At 38.6% G+C, this 21,474-nt stretch overlaps 1 protein-coding gene across 11 annotated transcripts in view; it reads right to left on the minus strand.

The window, feature by feature from the left end:
• Nucleotides 1-21,474, minus strand: part of DLGAP1 (DLG associated protein 1) — a 327,004-nt gene that overhangs the window by 44,731 nt on the left and 260,799 nt on the right. For all 11 annotated transcript variants that reach the window (XM_055323707.1, XM_055323706.1, XM_055323710.1 and 8 more), the window contains one exon: nucleotides 12,692-12,783. In XM_055323707.1, the coding sequence (XP_055179682.1) occupies nucleotides 12,692-12,783 (92 nt within the window). The remainder of the gene's footprint in view (nucleotides 1-12,691; nucleotides 12,784-21,474) is intronic.

A 21,474-nucleotide genomic window follows, 5' to 3' on the forward strand; every position in this document is an offset into this window, starting at 1 on the left:
TTTTTCTTATTTAGAAATTGCTTAATGTTTATGTACTTAGCACTTTCTCAATCCTCAAAATCCCCCCAGATGTGTAGTTTCCTCTGCATGCACTGAAACAAACACATTAGGTAGACCTGTAGACAGGTCTTCTTGAATTAATCTTTCATAGAGCATCTGACCTGCTCCATCCTAGCTGGTCCCTCCCTAGACCTGCTGCACAACTGCTGTCTGGGGATTTTTCTTCTCTGTCATCCTGGGCCCTCCTTTTCCCCTATCTTGGATGGGATTACCTGTTTCCTGGATTACTTCTTTGCTTTTCCCCTTTTGTGCTTTTTCTAGAAATTTCTTCAATTTATCTTCCAACTCTTCTATTAGGTTTTCCAGTTTCGCTATTAAGTTTTTAATTTCTAAGAGCACTTTTCTTTTTCTTCCCACCCTACTGCCCCCTCCCCACCTCAGGAGGATAAGATGCTCTTCAAGAGACCATATACATTTTCCTTTTCTTTTTTAAAAAGATGCTACTTTTTTTATTCATGTGAGAGAGAGAGAGAGAAAGAGCACAAGCCAGGGAAGAGCAGAGGGAGAGGGACACTCTCCACACTGAGAGGAGAGCCCCATGTGGGGCTCAATCCTACAACCCTGAGATCATGACCTGAGCTGAAATCAAGAGTTCAACACTTAATGGACTGAGGCCCCCAGGTGCCCCAGAGACCATATCAATTTTCACTTCTATCATGGAGCTTTCCTTGTCCGCCTTTCCCTTCTTTCTCTCAAAAATAACTTTTAAATTTTCTAAATGTTCCTTAAAACTTTTGGTTCTTCTTTATGACTCTGATCTGAGTTTACCGATTCTTAGCTGTCTGCTCATGGCTGAAAGGCACAATAAAAGCCTCCTTAGAAATTTGTCCTTTAGGGATGCCTGGGTGGCTCAGTGGTTGAGCATCTGCCTTCGGCTCAGGTTGTGATCCTGGGGTTCCGGGATTGAGTCCCACATTAGGCTCCCTACAAGGAGCTGCTTCTCCCTCTGCCTGTGTCTTTGCCTCTCTCTCTCTCTCTGTATCTCATGATTAAATAAATAAAATCTTTGGGGGAAAAAAAAGAAATCCGTCCTTTAGTAGGGGCTTATCCACTATGATCCTCAGTGTAGGTGACCTCACTGGGCTCTCACCTTGCAGAGTTCTGATGTTATGGGTCTTTGAGTCTTTGGGCTCAGATTGGTCAGTTCACCCACAATAGATTGTTCCACACTTCTGCTTAGAGGAAATAAACCTGGCTGCCAGGATTCTGGGAGCAGTGGGAGCATAAGGAGGCTTAGGGCAGGGTGCCTCAGCATTCCGTTGGTAAAATTTCACTTATCTTCCTATTTTTAGGATAGTAATGGTGCTCTCAACTGTGCTGCTGTCCTGCAGCTCTGAGACCCTTTGTTTTAGCATCCGGAGAGATCACCAGTCCTCTGCCCGAGTGGGAGGGGCCATCACCTGGTTCTGCAGGGACAAAGTTCTTAGCTCCTTCAACCCTACTTCTCTGAGCACCCAAGGTTGTCAGGCCCCATGGCTTCTGTGGGTTCTGAAATTTAAATTGAATTGCATCTTGGATTTTTGCATCCCTGGCTTTAGATTCTGCTTCCCCTGGTCAGCTGAGTCAGAGATCACTTGTCTTTCTGCCTTCCAGCTTCCAACAGGTCACTGTTCTTTTTTTCTATCCTGTTCTCTACATCCTTGGCAGTTTATGCCCAAACAAGCAAAAAATCCTTTTACTGCCATTTAGTTTCAGAAGGCCTCAAAGATGATATGTGTTTTTTTTTCCACTGTCTTTAACCAGAATTCAATCTAGAAGTAATGGAGATATTCAACAGTGCGAGACAGGGGGAGCAAATTATGATTCATACCTACTCTTGAATACTGTATAATTCAAGTATATATACAATATACAATACTGTATATTTCTTTTCAACAAAAGAAATATTTGTTGTGAATTTTTAATAACGAGAAAGCTTCTAGCATTAGTTAATTTTATTTTATTTCTTTTTAAAGTCTTGTTGTGGGTTTTTTGTTAGTAATCTCTACATCCAATGTGGGCTTGAACTCAAACCCCAAGATCAAGAGTCACATGTTTTTCTGACTGAGCCAGCCAGGCACCCCAAAATATTACTAAATTTAATACATAGAGCAATTTTATTAACTCATAAAATGTTTTTGGAAGGGGTGCCTGTTGGCTCAGTTAAGCCTCTGCCTTCAGTTCAGGTCATGATCCCAGGGGCCTGGGTTCAAGCCCCTGCTCAGGCAGGAAGTCTGCTTCTCCCTCTCCCTCTGCCCCTACCCCCATCTTATCTTGCTTTCTCTCTCTCTCTCTCTTTCAAATAAATAAATAAATAAATAAATAAATAAATAAATAAATAAAATGTTTATGGAAAATGTATGTGTAAACAACATACCCCTTTATTAATTAATGGTTAATGAGCGAACTTATGGGGAATTTTATTTCTCTAATTTGTAAATTTTAATAATGTATAAATAGTATCTTATTTTTTAATAGTTAATTAGATTCAATAATAAATAATTTTTATAGAAAAGATAGATAATGGTGGCGCCTGGGCGGCTCAGTGGTTGAGTGTCTGCCTTCCACTCACGTCGTGATCTTGGGGTCCTGGGATGGAGGCTCACAGAGAGCCTGCTTCTCCCTCTCCCTCTGTCTCTGCCTCTCTCTCTCTGTCTTTCATGAATAGATAAATAAAATATTTTTTTAAGAAAAAAGAAAAGATAGATAATGCTTAAGATACACACACACAGTGTCTTCATTGTTCCAAAGTCCATCAGAGAGATATCTGTCAACAGATAAACTTGTCAACATGCTGCTGCTCTATGTTCTCCTCCAAGTAAATTTACATGCCACTTTTATGTTGAAAATAAATATATTCTTCTTCTTTTTGTGTCCACTCTTAGAGTCACTAGTGGGGTAATGTAAGAAAGTCTTAAAAAAAAAAAAAAAAAAGGAAAGCCTTGTAGGAACCATGGTTGATATACAATTGTTACTTGGAAGGAAAGGGGAGATCCCTGAGAGCCTCTCAGCTTTCTCACCTTAGTAAATAGGAAGGATTGGTTTACTGGATTTGCTAATTATCAGCTCGAAAGACAAGAAGACCTCACGCAAATTCCTGGAGAGCAGTCAGAAGGATGAGAGAGAATGGGGACCGGATGCTAGGAGGCATTGAGATGCAGAGCAAAGGCAGAGCAGGGGAGTTGTTGGCAAGGTTTGCTGGCTTTGCTTGGGGTAAGTTAATCCTGCATATGAACAAATACCTTATGTCACGTGGATCCTATCGAACAGTGCTGCTAGGTGACCCTTGAAACAGGAATTGGGGAAAGACAGCAAATGTTTGATGGAGATGAGGCATTTCTTCATTGGTGTAAGAGGAGTAGTCTTGTTTCAAAACCACAGGCATTCGTTATCCCTGGTTTGGTGCTACCATGGCATTAAACTAGTGACCTTTAGACAGCATTCCTCAGTGCACGGTCCCCACCATGAAGGAGCCCTGGAGAAGGGAAATGGCACATCTGCTATGGATGGCATTTTGAGGATGTCATGGCCGTCTGCAAATATACCAGGCAGATTTATAATACTCCATTTAGATTCCTCTTTTGGAGCAGACAGGTTACTTAATCCATTTTACTTTTTACTAGTGAGTTATTAACTTCCTCCTTTTGTTTTAATTTGTGACACTGAAGTCTACCCCTTAATAGACAAATTAGCCAGGTGTACTTTGCTATGTTAATTTTGGTTTCTAAACTGTGATGGATTTAAAAGGTGATAATGAGTTACTTGGTCTCTTACAAAGTCTAGTTAATCATCCTCTCTTTGTATGATCTCTTTCTTTCTCTGGCTCTGTTTTCTTTCTCTCACTTTTTGTTAGGTTGCACTTGTCTATCAGTCTGTTTATTTGGGGAAGGAAAAGATGGGTTGTGCTGGCCATTCCAATGAGAAGACAATTTATCACTAGAAAATTTAAAAAGAATTCCCTTAGCTATCATTGGTAATCTCAGTTGCCCAATTTTGCTTTTAAGATCCTATCTAAATGAATTACTACCAGCAGAACTGTAAAAAAGAATCCTAATTGGAGGCAGAAGTTGTAAGAATCCCTGTTTGACAATGGATTTCTTTTGGAGAGGATGAAAACAATCATTAACATCAATTTAAATGCTTATTTACTTTACAGCAGTTAACTATGAAGTGACCTTTGAGGAAGGGTGGTTTTGAAAAATTAAGCAGGAAATTTGGGCTGCTGGTCCATAAGCCACTCAAAGGACTGAGAAATTGACCATCCTATAAATTTCAGTAATTCATTAAATGTTCAACTTTTTCAGAATATGGTAAAAGTGGTTCATTTGAAGTTCTGGGGTTGTTATCATGTGTGTCCAAAGAATGCGGTATTCAGCATTCTGGTAGACGGATATGTGTTAGGGTGTTTATTTGATAAAACAGGATAGTTGACTGCAGGGGAAATGTTTGAAGTCAAATTACAAAATCGAGGTAATTTTTTTTCTTATTGTTTCAGAAAAGGTGGTATAATTGCTTTCTTGAGATTTCAATCTTTAGAGAGATTCTACGTGGGTACATAGTAGAGTAGTAAACACATATACAGTGCTTCCCATGTGTCAGGTGTTTTTCTAAAAGTTTTATGTATCTTAAACAACACACCCTAAGACAGCACTCTGAGGTTAACACTATTATCTACCACTCCTCTTTTTTTTTTTTTTAATTAATAGACTTTGTTTTTTAGAGCAGTTTTAGATTCACAACAAAACTGAACAGAAAGTACAGTGATTTCTAATATACCCTCTGTCCCTTCTCCCACCCCCGGACCCTCCTTTAACAACACCCCCCACCAGAGTGGTACATATGTTACGATGCTGAGCCCCTGTTGACACATGGGTACCATCAAAATTCATAGTTTACATGTAGGGTTCACTCTTGGTGGAGTACATCCTTTGGATTTGGACAGATGTATAATGATGTGTCTCCAGCATCATAGCAGCATACAAAGTAGTTTCACTGGCCTAAAAACCATCTGTGCTGTGTCTCGTCATTCCTCTTCCTCTCTTAATCATTACTTTTACTATCTCAATAGTTTGGCCCTTTCTAGAATGTGACATAGTTGGAATCATACAGTATGTAGTCTTTTCAGATTGGCTTCTTTTGCTTAGTAATATGCATTTTAGTTTCCTCCATGTCTTTTTGTGGCTAGATAGCTTATTTCTTTTTAAATAAGAAATGCTGAATAAAATGTCATTGTTTGGAAGGACTACAACCTATTTACTTATTTACTTACTGGAGGATGTCTTGATTGCTTCTATGGAGGCCGAGAAAAATTAAGGCCATTCCACCTCAAGTTTAGCATTAGCACAAGTACAGCCATCTTAGGCCCCTGGGAATAAGAGCTGAACTTTACAGGAAAAACTGCAGATTGTCCTAGGCAGGGAATCCCATACAGGAAAGACAATAAAGCTCAGAATGCCCTCAATCCCATATCAGATCTTAAGAAACCCCCCCCCCCCTTTCCCCCATATTGGAATGGAAAAAATTCCTCCACCCCTTCTGAAGATCCCCTAGACCAGCCCTTAAAACTAAGCTGGAACCCACCTCAGGGTCCAGGTCCCTGCTCCGTTGTGTCAGGTACACTTGGACCCAAGCTTGAGCTTGTAAATAAACCCTCGTGTGTTTGCATCGGTGTCGGCTCCTTGGTGGTTTCTCGGATTTGCGATCTTGGGCACAGCAGCTTTCAGGTTTTGCAATTATGAATAAAACTGCTAGCAATATCCGTGTGCAGGTTTTTGTGTGAACGCAGGTTTTCAGCTCCTTTGGTACATGCCAAGGAGTGTGATTGCTGGATTATATGGTAAGAGTATGTTTAGTTTTGTAAGAAACTGCCGAAATATTTTCCAAAGTGGCTGTGGCTGTACCATTTTGCATTCCTACCAGCAATGATTCAGACTTAATGTTGCCTTACCAGCATTTGGTAATGTCAAGGTTTTGGATCTGGGCCATTCTAATGTGTGAGTAGTGGTATTTCATTGTTTTCTTTTTCAATTCCCTAATGACATATGATGTTGAACATCTTTTTATATGCTTACTTGCCATTCAGGTATCTTCTTTGGGGAGGTGTCTGTTAAGGTCTTTAGCCCTTTTTGAAAATCAGATTGTTTTCTTTCTTAGTATTGAATTTTAAGAGTTCTTTGCATATTTTGGATAGCAGCCGCCCTTTATTAGATGTGTCTTTTGCAAATATTTTCTCCGAGCACGTGGCCTGCCTTCTCATTCTCATGATGTTGTCTTTCACAGAGCCAAAGCTTTAAATTTTAATGAAGTCCAGAGTTTACCAATTACTTTTTTTCATGGATTGTGTCTGTGTTTTGTATGTCACATCTATTGTACACTGTATTCTTACAATCGAGTAAGCTAGAGAAAAGAAGACGTCATTAAGAAAATCATCAGGAAGAGAAAATGTACTTACCAAAACTCTACTGTAAAAAATCTGCGTGTAAGTGGACTGCACAGTTCAAACCGGTGCTGTTCTAGGGTCAAGTGTGCTTCTTTTCTTACTCTTTTTAATGGTTGCCCTAGAGTTTGCACCATACATTCTACAACTCACCCAGGTCTGCTTTCAAATAACCTCATAGGGTCTTGGGAGTGGTGTAGGCACCTTGTAGTTAAATAGTCCTAATTCTTCCCTCCCATCCTCTGTATTGTTGCTGTTGTTCAATTCACTTAAACACAAGCACACATCCTTTGACTTCAGACAGTTCATCTGAATGTTAGCAGAGTGGAGCAGAGAGCCTGTGAGACTCGAAATGTAGAGCCTGGGGCAGGATCCTACTTTCAATACCAGGTTGCTCTGTAATTCGGGGGAAGACACTTCCCTGTGAGCCTGAGGGATGAGATGCTGTCTAAGGACCATTCCAGGCTGCAGTCGTCTGGAGGTTCCCATTCTCCTGAAGTTTGTAGTAGCAGAACTGCTCCATCTGAGTTCTTAACAGGTGTCTATTGCTTCCATATGCATGAAAACAGGCTACGTACAGATACATACAAAGCGCTCCAACATGTTTTTGGAAGACTATGGACCAGGTTCTTGGAGCATTTTGACAAGTTTCAGATAGAGGTACCTAGTCCTGACCCTGGAGGTTTGGAAAGGCTTATCAGCTATGCTCTTGATTTCTGGCTTTTGGCTAGTTATGGAGTGGCAAGCATCTTAATTGTACATTAATAAGGACTTAATTGTACATTAATAAGGCTTAATTACAATTAACTGATTTTTTTCCCTTTTTTATGAGACTGACGCGCTGCCCACTGCACTAAGAAGGCGGTGATTTTTTCCCTTTTTTAAAAAAAGTAGTTTGTTTATTTATTTGAGAGAAAGAGCAAGCACAAGCAGTGGGAGTGGCAGAGGGACAGGAAGAAGTAGGCACCGCACTGAGCAGGGAGCCAGGCCTGGAGTGGGATCCCAGGACCCTGAAGATCATGAGTGGAGCTGAAGACAGACACTTAGCAAACTGAGCCACCTAGGTGCTCTACAATTAACTGATTTCATAGAGTTAGTGATGATTAGCTTTTAAAGAAAGCCTATTTTAGTTCATATAGTTCCCACAGCCTTTCAGGCTGAAAAATGATGGACTATAAGATACCTTCAGAGCAGAGCTCTCCATGTCTCCAGATGTCTCCATCGTTTGAACTTTAGGACAGAACACATCCTCAGGTTACTCATATGACTAAGACTTCTTCTAAGGGGGGGTCACAAACATGGCAGAACAGAGTGTGGACACTAGGATTCCAAGTCAGGCTTCCCTATCTTATTAGCTCTTTGGTTTTGGACAAGCTCTGTGTTGGAGGTGAGAGTTCTCACTGGGTTGATAGGAAACTTATGTGATAAAAGACATGAAAAAAAGAAAGAATGAGAAAAATAAAAGTCTTTTTCTAACTTCACTTACTTCTTCTGAGAGGCTCTTTTTTTTTTTTTTTTTTTTTTTAGATGCTCTTGCTTTTTTTATGCGGATTCATTTCTGGCTTATATGATTTTTCTTTCCTTTGAAGATTTTTTTTAAGATTTTATTTATTTATTCATGAGAGAAACAGAGAGAAAGAGAGAGAGAGGCAGAGAGAGAAGCAGGCTCCCCACAAGGAGCCCAATGCAGGACTCAATCCTGGGACTCCAGGATCACACCTCAAGCCAAAGGCAGATGCTCAACCACTGAGCCACCCAGGTGTCCTCTTTGAAGAACTTTTTAAGTTTATTTATTTATTTTTAAGTAATCTCTAGCCCATTGTGGGCTTCAATTCATGAGCCAGTCAGGTGACCCTGACCAGCTCTCCTGACAACAAATTTCTTCAATTTTTGTTTGTCTGAGAAAGCCTTTATTTCTCCTTCACTTCTGAAGGATAATTTTAGGGTACAGATTGCTTTTTCCCTTGTTTGTTTATGTATTTATTTTTAAGGATTTTATTTATTTATTCATGAGACACACACACACACACACACACAGAGGTGGAGACACAGGCAGAGGGAGAAACAGGCTCCCTGCAAGAAGCCTGATGTGGGACTCCATCCCAGGACCCCAGAATGATGACCTGAGCCAAAGGCAGACGCTCAACCACTGAGCCACCCAGGCATCCCTGTTTTTTCCTTTAAATATGTAATATTTCACTCCACTCTCTTCTTACTTGAATGTTTTCTGAAGAAAAGTCGCATGTCATTCTTATCTTTGCCCCAGTATAGGAAAGGTAGTTTGTTTTTGGTTTTTTCCTCCTTTTGTTCCTTTCAGGACTTTTTCCTTTTGATTATCCTTGAATATGGTATCTGTAGGTGTGGTGTATTGGGCATTTATCCTACTAGAGCTTTTCTGAGACCTGGATCTTTGGTTTGGAGTCTGACATTAATTTGGGGAAGTTTTCAGTTATTATTTTTTAAAATATTGCTTCTTTTCCTTTCTTTCCTTCTAGTATTCCCATTATGCAAAAATTATTGTTTCTATAATTTTCCCACAGTTTTTGGAAATCCCAGTTTGGGGCTTCTTCTTCTTCTTCTTTTTTTTTTTTTTTCCAGTTTGTTTCTCTTCTCTTTTTAGTTTTGGAAGTTTCTATTATTACACCCTCAAGCTCAGAGATTCTTTGCTCAGCTGTGTCTACTCTACTAATAAGCCCATCAAAGGCAGTCTTCCTTCTGTTACAGGGTTTTTGATCCCTGGCAAATCTTTTTTATTCTTTCTTAGAAGGTCTATCTCAAAAAAAACAAAACAAAAAACAAAAAACAAAAGCAAACAAACAAAAAAAAAGTCTATCTCTTCGTTTCTATTATTCATCTCTTCTTCTTCTTTCTTCTTCTTCTTCTTCTTCTTCTTCTTCTTCTTCTTCTTCTTCTTCTTTCTTCTATTTAAGATTTTATTTATTTGTTCATGAGAGATACAGGGAGAGGCAGATACACAGGCAGAGGCAGAAGCAGGCTCCTCACAGGGAGCTTGATTTGGGACTCAATCCCCGAACTGGGATCACGCCCTGAGCCAAAGGCAGATGCTCAACTGCTGAGCCACCCATGTGTTCCTATCCATCTGTTCTTATGTGCTATTTTTTCCATCAAAGCACTTAGGATATTAATCATAGTTTTTAAAAATTCCTGGTCTGGCGGTACCTGGGTGCCTCAGTGGGTTAAGTGTCTGCCTTCGGCTCAGGTCACGATCTCTGGGTCCTGGGATGTACTCCGTGGCAGCTACCTGCTCAGTAGGGTGTCTGTTTCTCTCTCTCCTTCTGCCCCTCCAACCACTTGTGCTCTCTCCCTCACTCTCTCTCAAATCAATCAATCAATCAATCAATCAATCAATCAAATCTTAAAAAATATTCTTGCTCTGATAATTCCAATATTCCTGCCATATCTGACTCTGGCTCTATGCTGGTTCAGACACTCTAAACTGTGCTTTTTACCTTTTAGTATGCCTTGTAAATTAATTTTGAAAAGTAGGCATGGTGTCCTGGGTAAAAGGAACCTTGGTGGATAGCCCTTTGGTAATGTAATGGTTAGGTGAAGGGGAGAGGAAGCATTCTGACTGATTAGGGATCTTTTTGTAAGCTTGCACCCTGGACTGTGAACTTTCAGTTTCTTTCCATCTTATCTAAGACAGAATGGCTAGAGGGGGCAGGGGTTGGGTGTTTCCCTTCTTCCACTTGTAAGGCTAGAGGGAGCTAGAGTTGGTATTTCCTTTCCCCCAGGTAGTTTAGATTCTGATAAGACCCCTGCAGGTTAGGCTCTGGTAAAGCAGTTTCTCCTGGGGGCAGATCTTGTTAAAAATAGAATGTTCTGGCATATTTCAAGATGGTTTCCTTTCTCCTCTCTTGGCTAGAAGGAGCACCTGGGGATTTTTCTTTGATATTTGCTTTGGGGACTTGGTAACCTCTTGGAGTGACTTACAAAACTGGAAGGACATACCCTCCACCATTACTGGGCCCCCCTAAATATTTCATTCTCAAATTTGTCCTCACCGAGCCTCTAGCAATTTGTCCATGCATTTTAGCTGTTCCTACCCTGGCACTGCTTCCCACGGAGGCTTTTGCTTGTGGGTTTCTAGTCTGGTCTTTTCCATATCTGTATGTCTGTCTCTTCAATTTGCGGGGAAGTGGTTTGCCCTGGGCCCTCACTTCTCTGACTGATTGAAGTAGAGTTGTTGATTTTTCCATTTGTTCAGCTTCTACAACAGAGTGACAGCTTCTAAATTCCTTTCATGCTGGACCAGAAGCCACCTGCTATCCCCCTTTTTACATATAAGGAAACCAAGGCTCAAAGCTATTATTTATTAATTTGATCAAGGCCCCCACCTGGCATGCAGTAGAGCCAGGATTTGAATCTAGGTGTTCTGACTCAAGGGTCTGTGCCTTCAATCACCATACCATTGAGGAAAATAAGTTGGGCCAGTGGGGGAAAGAAAATTATGTGTTCTTACCATGAGATCATTCAACACGTTACAGTTTCAAAAAGTTTTCCAAAATACTTCAAGGAACAAGTGTCAGAAAGGTTGGCTTGAAAATAATGATTACTAAAATCTGAAGTAGACACAATGAGTAAATATTGTAGAGTAAAAAAAAAAAAAAACAAAAACAAACAAAACACTCCTAAACCTACCATCTTTACAGATTACATTTCAGTCTATAAAGACTGTCCATCTTCATGGACATTACATAGATACCACGTATTCAGCCTTTTCACTTAACATTGCATCATGGGGCTTTCCCCATGTTTCTCTATCATCTTTACAAAGTACGTTTAATAGCTATTTATTCTACCTTGGTGAGATGCTAAAATTTATAAAAATATTCTTTTATAGTTTGACATTTGCTAATTATTATTTTTCATTTGCAATAGTTGATAATGTTCTCAGCTGTTTCCCCTCCTTTGAGTAATTTCATTCAGGATGACTCCATGAATGTGCTTATTGAGTCAATGGGTATGGATACAGGTGTAACTATCTCTGACTTTTGTCATATTAGTTTCCAGAATGGTTGTATCGATTTTCTGGGCTTCCAACATTGTATAATTATAGGAGATTATGGAAAATATTATAGATACATATATTGAAAACCTCTTAGATCCAAGTGCGGTGTCAATACCAGACTGCTTTAAAATTGTATCCCTTCCCTAAACTGATGCATAACCTTTTCCCAGATACTCAGTCTATGTTGCATATAGCCTTGCATGTAGGAAGCAATCCATAGATATTTATTGGATGGATAGATAGATGGATGGACAGATGACATCCAACTGATTCCTTCTAATCAACACATAGAACGTTAGTGGCAAAGTTGAGATGATACTCTAATTTATAATGTAGAGATTTTTCTTCTACTATAATTGCAGTTCTACTTCATTCACCAATATATATTGTATACTTAGCATGTGCAAAACACAATTCTAGAAGCTGGGGGTACTACCATCAATAAAACATAGTTTACCCATTATGGACCTCACAGTTTGGTTGAGAAATTCACATACCTCTCTGGATCAAGTTCTCATTCATAAAATGAATGTAGTGACCTCAGAGGTTCCTTCTAGTTTCTGAAACTCTAAATTTCCCAATTCTAGATATGAAGATTCTAGAGAAAGATTATTTTATTTTATTTTTTTATAATAAATTTATTTTTTATTGGTGTTCAATTTACCAACATACAGAATAACACCCAGTGCTCATCCGAAAGATTGTTTTAAATAGCAATCTAAAAGAACTTGTGATTCAAGACAGTGATAGGAAATATTCTCTTTGGTCCTTCCTTCCTTTCTTCTTTCTTTCTTTCTTCTTTCCTTCTTCATCATTGAGTGCATACTGAACACCAGACAATTAAGTGCCAGGAGTAAAAATAGGAATAAAATATGTCCTCTTCTCTTAAAAAGTCTACAGTCCAAAATGGAAAGGTCTTTTGAAGAAGAATGATTTGGCAACACAACAGTATTGCACACAGTGTTTATGTGTATGTGAATGTGATGTACTTACTTAACTCTAATATTCTAGCTGAAACTTAACTTGAGTGGTCTTCAGTATTAAAGTAGAGGAGGGAATCAGTTAAATACTTCCAAAAGTTAAGGGAAAATATCATTTAATCTTCTAGGTTTATGTCAGGGGAAAATACTGGTACCATACTTGCCAATATCAAGACGAAAGAAGACAAATGCAAATGGACTCACCACTTCTCTTCTTCTACTTGCACTCCTATGGACTGGAACTTACTGGGTGCTTTATTTTCCCCTGTTTTGTCAGGCTCTTCGGCATCATCCACCTGAAGAAATAATCAAATATGTAGAGGTGCCCCATTTTAGTCATGTTAGCTTGAAAAACAAATGTCACATTTTATCAGAAACATCTGCAGTACTACTGGAATATTTTGTGATTTATAATCTTTTTGTTCAGTATTTGTATATTTGATGAGGGCCATCACTACACTGTTAGCATGTGCTTTGACTCTGCTGATCTTAGTGAAATGAAATTTTATTCACTCTTAAGATAAATGTCTATGATTGCTCCATGGATATATGAGTATGTGCTTACCTGTGAATGCTATATTAGAAAGGGGTACTGCATGGAAATGGGTTCTTAGAAGTTTTGAATTTGCAGATAACAAAATACAAAAGAAAGAAGAAATTTCATTTATCGTAGTTAGAATTGTTGATATTGAGAGATTTAGGTACATTTTAAGATAAACTATATAGTATCTTCATTTTTATCCCCCTTAAACTAAGAAATTCACTTTGAATATCATGCCACATGGTTCCTAAATGGCTATGTATAGACTATAGCTCATACAGAAAATGTATCTATATTAAATGATAACCTATGTGACAAACCTAAATTTGAAATAAATCTTATGGGACACCTGGGTGGCTCAGCAGTTGAGCATCTGCCTTTGGCTCTGCATGATCCCGGGATCCAGGATTGAGTCCCATATTGGGCTCCATACATGGAGTCTGCTTCTCCCTCTGCCTGTGTCTCTGCTTCTCTCTCTGTGTCTCTATGAATAAATAAATAAAATCTTAAAAAAAAATGAAATAAGTCTTATGATGATTCAGAGCAATTAGATTTTTTCCTCTTTTTTTGTGTGTTTAATAAATTATTTTTCTAAATATAAAAGCAATCTAATGTAAGTTATATGGAATTAAAATACATAAATATAAAATGTAGAAAGATAAACCTCCTCAAGAATCACTTTCAAGCCTTTGAAGCACATTTATCCATCTATTAATATGCATAATACATGTAAATTATTATTAACCCTAAATATACACAGATGAGGTTACACTATAGATATTTTTTCTGTGACTTACTTTATTCAATAATGCTGATATCTTTTGGATATTTTATCACATCAGTAGATATAGCTCTATCTTAATCCTTTTATTCACTACACAAATATTCCTTGTAGGGATCCCTGGGTGGCGCAGTGGTTTGGCGCCTGCCTTTAGCCCAGGGCGCGATCCTGGAGACCCGGGATCGAATCCCACGTCAGGCTCCCGGTGCATGGAGCCTGCTTCTCCCTCTGCCTGTGTCTCTGCCTCTCTCTCTCTCTGTGTCTATCATAAAACAAACAAACAAACAAACAAACAAACAAACAAATATTCCTTGTAATGACTATAAGCAAGGTGGGCATCAGGGTAATTTTCTTCTCTTTGTTGCTATTATCCAGTATTACAATTACTATTGCACATGTAATAGAACAATTTAGAACAATTAGAAAAATTGTGCAAATGTTATTTGGGAAAATCCTTAGAAGTCAAAATGTTAGATAGAAAGGTAGTAAATGTGTTCAACAGTAAGGGATATTGCCAAATTGCTTTTCAAAGCATTTATCATCCTGCCATAATTGATGTATGGAGATATCCATTTTCCTATACACTCACCAATGCTAATATGGCAAACTTTAAAATTTTTCCTAATATCACAGGTGAAAAATATTTATTGGCCTCTAATATTTCTATCTGTAAATTGCCTATTCATATCCTTTGCTAGTTTTTGTGTCTTTCTTCTATTGAAGTTTTTTTTAAATTTTCTTATTTATAGAATCTCTCTCTTTTTTTTTAAGATTTTATTTATTTATTCATGAGAGACACAGAGAGAGAAAGAGAGAGGCAGAGACACAGGCAGAGGGAGAAGCAGGCTCCATGCAAGGAGCCCGATGCGGGACTTGATCCCAGGACTCCAGGATCATGTCCTGGGCAGGCACTAAACCGCTGAGCCACCCAGGGATCCCTAGAATCTCTATCTTATGACCCTTAATAATCTTTTCTTGGTTATATACACTATACATATTTTCTCCCAGTTTATCATTTGTCTTATTTATTTATTTTAAGATTTTATTTTTAGGTAATGTCTACATTCAACATAGGGCTTGAACTCACAACCCTGAGATCAAGAGTCCTATGGTCTACCACTTGAACCAGCCAAGGTCTCTTATTATTTATTTTTAAAACTTTGACCTTCATTGTACAGAATCTTAAAATCATTGTGTGGTAAAATTTTGTATGGCTTGTATGGCTTCTTACCCTGAGCATAATTTTTAAAGTTCTCATGTATTTACTTTCATGCTTTCATTTTTCTTTTTCATATTTAGCTCTTAAATCCACTATTCTAAACTTTTCGTGTGTAAGAAAGTAGAGATTTAATATTTTTTTCCCCTACATGAATCATCATCAATTTATCTGGCTCCTTTTATTAACTAATCCTTTTTTTTTTTTAATTTGAGATGCCAACTTTATGCTCTATCAAACTTCATCCAAACATTCCCATGTATACAGCCCTGTTTTTGGTCTACTGATGTTCTGGTCTTATTATTTCTCCCACTTATTTTCCTAATCCAATTTTGTAATAGATCTTGATAATTTCTATGGTGTGAGTCTTCCTGTAATTCTTTTTTTTAATGTAATTTTTTTTAATTTTTTAATTTATTTATGATAGTCACAGAGAGAAAGAGACAGAGACACAGGCAGAGGGAGAAGCAGGCTCCATGCACCGGGAGGCCGACGTGGGATTCGATCCCGGGTCTCCAGGTTCGCGCCCTGGGCCAAAGGCAGGCGCCAAACCGCTGCGCCACCCAGGGATCCCTTTTAATGTAATTTTTAAAATTTCTAGGTTATTTTGGAGTATTAGCTTCTAAATAAATTTAACATCAGATTGTCAAATCCTTCCTTCCAGCTTCTGGCTATTAATAAAAATCACATTGGAATTTTTATTAGAGTTTCTTTAAATTTTTGTATAACTTTTGAGAGAATTGCTATCTTTACATTATGGAGTACTTTTGTGCAGGAATATTGAATAGTTTTCCACTTATTCAAATCTCTCATGTTTTATAAATGGGAAGTTTTTAGATTGTTTTCAGATAGGTGTTATATATTCTTTGTGGAGCTCAGTCATGTTAAATTTTTTTGTTACTAATGTGAATAGGCTTGTTTTGTTCCATCACATTTTCTGTTTATTAATAATATACAGAAAAGTTATTGATTTCTCTGTATTTATGTTGTATTGTTTCACTGTATTGAATTCTTTCTTTAAAAAAAAAAGATTATATTTATTTATCTGAGAAAGAGAGAGCAGGGGGAGGAGCAGAGGGAGAAGGAGAAGCATATTCCATTCTGAGTGTGGAGCCCCAGGTGGGGCTCAATTTCATGACCCTGAGATCATGACCTGAGTTGTAATCAAGTCAGACACTTGACTAAGCCACCCAGGTGCCCCTCACTCTACTGAATTTTAATGATTTTTCAGTGGTTTCCATTAGATTTTCCAAGTGGACATGCACATTATCTGCAAATAAAAGCAATTTTAGGGACCCCTGGGTGGCTCAGTGGTTGAGTGCCTGCCTTGGCCCAGGGTGTGATCTTGGAGTTACAGGATAGAGTCTTACATTGGGCTTCCTGCATGGAGCCTGCTTCTCTCTCTGCCTGTGTTTCTGCCTCTCTCTGTGTCTCTCATGAATAAATAAATAAAATCTTAAAAAAAAAAAGCAATTTTACTCTTTCTTTGGAATGTTTAGACCACATTTCACTTTCTTGCTTTGTGTATTGGCTAATAAGGGTAAATAGTTTTGAATAAATCTCTGAAAAACAGACATCTATATCTAGTTTCTGAACCTAATTGGAATGTCTCTACCATTTCACCTTTAAATATGTTTAATTCAGTTTCTTATAGATGCTTTTTATCACGTTAATAGTTGGAATGCCTTCTGAATTTTATATAATACTGTATTTCTTAGCATGCATCTGGATGCCATATTTTCCCCCCTACAGCTAAAATAACTTTGAATTTCTGTAACATACACTATTTGGTAATGGTGTATTATTTTTAAAATATGTGTGGTTTTTTTTTTAAGATTTTATTTATTTATTTGACAGGGAGAGAGACAGAGAGAGAGCACTAGTAGGCAGAGTGGCAGGCAGAGGGAGAGGGAGAGGAAGAGGCAGGCTCCCTGTTGAGCAGAGAGCCCAATGTGGGGTTCAATCCCAGGAACTTGGAATCATGCATGACCTGAGCTGAAGGCAGACGCATAACTGACTGAGCCACTCAGGTGCCCTAAAAACATGTATTTGGATATATTTTCAAATTTAATTAGAATTTTTGCATCTGTATTTATAAGCATGTTTTCCTATAGTTCTTTATCTTGTATTCTTTCACGTGTATCAGAGTTATGTTTATTTGATAAAATATATTGAGAATCTTGGCATCTCTTCTTGTGTTATTAAATACTTTTTTAAAAAAGACTTTATTTTTTAATCTCTACTCCTAACATAGGGCTTGAAACCACAACTCCGAGATCATGAGTCATGCATTCCACTGACTGAGCCAGCCAGGTGCCCCAGTATTATTAAATACTTTAAATAAAACAGGAATTATTTGCTTCTTGAATGATGGAAATTTTCTGTGACTCTATCCCAGTTTCCCATTTGGGGTAAGTATAAGCCTCAATCAGACATATTCTTTTTTTCCCAAAAAGCCAATTTTGGCTTAATGTATCAATTCTACTTTAGTTGCTCTGTTTTTGTCTTCCAATGCATTTATTTCTAATCTCATCATTAATAACTCCTTTCAATTTATCATTCTTTTCTGACTTTGTGAATTGAGTCTTGTTTATATTGTGATTGATATTTCTTGCTTAACTATGAAAAAACTTAGGTCTATGAATTCTTCTCAGATCATAGCTAGGATCATGACCCATAGTGATGATTTATAGGATTCTTGTCATTTATTTCACAATAATCTTGAATTTCCTCCTCCATTCAAATGTTACTTAGAATATTTTTTAATATTTTTAGATGGCGAGCTTTTGTTATCTGCTTAGCATTAATTTCTAGTTTTAATATGTCATGATTGGAAATCATGATTGTAATATCTCTTCTTTTTTGGAATCCATTAAAATTACCTCTGGAGTTTTGACTTGAGATAAATCCCCCTAAAATATCTCTTCCTGAATATGCACTGCTTCTGATTTCAAGGACATCAAAATAGGGACGCCTGGGTAGCTCAGTGGTTGAGCATCTGCCTTTGACTCAGGTCATGATCTTGGGGTCCTGGGATCGAGTCTTACATCGGGCTCCCTTCAGGGAGCCTGCTTCTCCCTCTGCTATGTCTTGCCTCTCTTTGTGTGTCTCTGGTGAATATATAAATAAAATCTTTAAAAAAAGAAAGCTTCAAGGACATCAAAATAAAGTTTACAAAGTCTGAATGTACTGAGTACTGTTAAAGAAAAAACTATTTGTGACATTTGTTAAAAAATTGGCAAGGTACACTTTATTCAGGGAAACTATTGTGATAGGCATATGGACCATAGTGGGATTGAACTCCCAAATGCAACAAGAAAAAGTAGAAATTTACAGCCAAGGAACAGGGTGGGGGCTTGTCAGTGGGTAGAAAATTATAGAGAATAGATCCCAGGGATAAGAGGGGACATCCCAGAGTCCTTGCTGGGGGCAGGCCAGGGTAATCAGGCATCACTTGGGAGATAATAGAGGATGTGGAGCATGATCCGATGAAGAACATGTCCAGACACCAATCCTGGGGCACTCTGGCTTAGCTGACTTAGTGGGATTCTCATTAAAACTGGGTGATGGAAAGGGACACACAAGTACAAAAGTCGAGTCCTAGTCAGGAAGAGATTTCAGAGTAGCCTGAGTAGATAGAGTCTGGCCAAGAGGTGGCTCATTATCAATACTCCCTCCACAGTACTCCCTCCACAGCTTTCCTTCATTGTTTTAAGTCCATTGATTATGAATCAGAGATGATATGACCTTTTTATTTCTTAAGGCCTTCTTTCAGTTAACAGTAACAACTCACTTGGCTTGTATCATCCTCTGAAATAATTCACTCAACTTCGCAGTTGGACTCATCTCTTCACATGGGGCATAACATGGATCTCTTTACACATGGACAGGCATTAAAGGAAATCAGTAAGGAAGGCCTAGGAGTACAATCTCAGATAACTTAATGTTCTTTCCTTTTTAATTCAAAGAATGAGAAAGCAACCACATGTTATGTAATGTCAAGATTAGGCTTAAAGCTCTTTTAGGCTGTCAACATGAGTTCAGTGATCCTGGAGGGAAGTCACAATCTAATATCTGGAGGTGGAGAGGTTAAGGTCTAAAGCTACTACATGAAACTCAGCTATACTTGAAATAATTCTTGAGAGACTAAAAGACAGTATAACCTGCTGCTACCTTCCAGGAAGGGCATAGGGGTCAGAAGCAGAAAGAAGGGGGGATTTCCTTTTTTTTTTTTTTTTAAGATTTTATTTATTTATTCATGAGAGACACAGAGAGAGGGGCACAGACACAGGCAGAGGGAGAAGCAGGCTCCATGCAGGGAGCCTGATGTGGGACTCACATGAGGCAGAGGGAGAAGCAGGCTCCATGCAGGGAGCCTGATGTGGGACTCCATCCCGGATCTCCAGGATCACACCCTGGGGGGGCTAAACCACTGAGCCACCCGGGCTGCCCGAAGGGGGGATTTCATATTTTGTTGTGTATACTTTCAATTTGTATGAATCTTATATGACAATACCATATGCATACACTACTTATTTTGTAATTTTAAGGAAATCAAATTACCGTTAACGTGACTCTTGACTTTTTAGAAAGACATACAACTTTGCTCTAAAACCAGAGCAACCAGTTACCCTCCCTTTGACCTGCGCAGCCCTAGACCACCAGAAAAAGCACCAGATAAAATTGTTGACTTGAATTTTGGAGTCATGTAATAAAAAGAATACATACTTCAAGATATTATAGAATCATATTTAGTGCCATAAAATGTTCCCACTAGAATACCAAGTAAGTATTTTTTTAAGATTTTATTTATTTATTTGACAGAGAGTGCATGTGCACAAGCAGGGGGAGCAGCAGGCAGAGGGAGAGGGAGGAGCAGGCTCCCCATGGAGTGGGGGGCCTAATGGGGGGCTTGATCCCAGGACTCCAGGATCATGACCTGAGCCAAAGGCAGATGTTTAACTAATTAAGGCACTCAGGCGCCCCACTCCAAGTAAGTATTCTAAGACTTAAGTGAACTAAGACTAGAAATTCACCCTACCCATCTTAAGTTTTTTAATACACATGCTTATGGTTGTTTTATTTATTGGACAAAGTGCCTTTTTCTGGTGACTTACTTATTGTCTAGCAGCTCCAGGCCCATATTCTATACCCATCTGCTCTGTGGCACTGGGGCCTACAAATTTTGACTCTACAAATTACATTTCCCAGGCTTCATTGCTGGCCAGCTTCCAGTTATAGTCTAACAAAAGAAGGTGGGAGAAAGGAAGGGACTTTTTTCCTGTTTCCCCCTTCTGTAGGCACTACTCCAGCATGTGAAGGCAGCTGTGCTCCACCTTCCAGCCCTTTTGAACCATGCACCAGATGCACTGCTCCCTTAGACTTCCCGCACCAGCTGATTACACCTGCTGCTGTGGTCCAGGGGTGGTTGTACTGGGGACTTTCCCCTGAGCTCCAAAACTATGGGTACCCCACCTTTCTCTTTTTGCTCCCTTAGTTCTAGAAGTGGTAATTGCTTCATGCATCCCATTATTGCTCTCTTAACCTTCCCATACCTATAGAACTGTCTATCAAACTGCCTCTGTTTGAGAATTTAGCGTCGTTTCTGTTTTCCTGAATGGGATTCTAACAGGTTCCATGTGGCTACACTCCTAGCAATGAAAAATGCTTAGAGTGTCAGCCAAAGCAGGATGTTACAGCTTTACAATATGGGTAGTAGCAAAATTAACCAATGAAACTTTTCCCAAAGATGCATGATAGGTATTTCCCTTAAGAACTGCGATCTTCAATGCTTAGAGAAAGGGAGAAAGGAAGGAGGACATTGCACTCTGCAGATGGAGGACATTGCACTCTGTGTTTGAGCCCCACACCACCCATCTAAACCTACCGCTGATTTGCATCAAAGTGTTGTCATCTTCCAAGCTTTAGTCATTGTATGTAAATTTATCTTTGTGACTTTTTCCCCCTTAGATCCAAAAATGCACAATTCACCACTCTTACATAGTAATTAGGGTAATCTATTAAAATTTGTGAAGCGACTTTCAAAATGTTTCAAGAAATTTAGTAATTATATCTCTGTCCTGAAAAAAATTAAGAAACCCTTGGCAGATGATAACATTTCAGCATGTTTGTCTGATTATGATTTTAGAGGAAGGTAATAATAACCAGCTCTGATATTTAGTGAGCCCACCACACTTAGAGCCTTATATACATTGATTGTATCAGTCAATTTTTACTACAACCTGTAATAAAATACCCCGTGGAATAGTGACTGTTATTCTCAATTTCCAGATGAGGAGACTGGGACTATTAAGTAATTGGTCTAAACTCACACAGGTTGTAAAGTAAATTATTGTAATGTTAGTTATTAGGCAAGGATTAAATTTAAAATGTTGGAGAAGGTGTGGAAACTCTGACCCTAAAGAGGTAAAGGGTGGGAAAGAGCCCAA

This window comes from Nyctereutes procyonoides, unplaced genomic scaffold (genome assembly GCF_905146905.1).
Source record: "Nyctereutes procyonoides isolate TBG_1078 unplaced genomic scaffold, NYPRO_anot_genome, whole genome shotgun sequence".
NCBI lineage: Eukaryota > Metazoa > Chordata > Mammalia > Carnivora > Canidae > Nyctereutes > Nyctereutes procyonoides.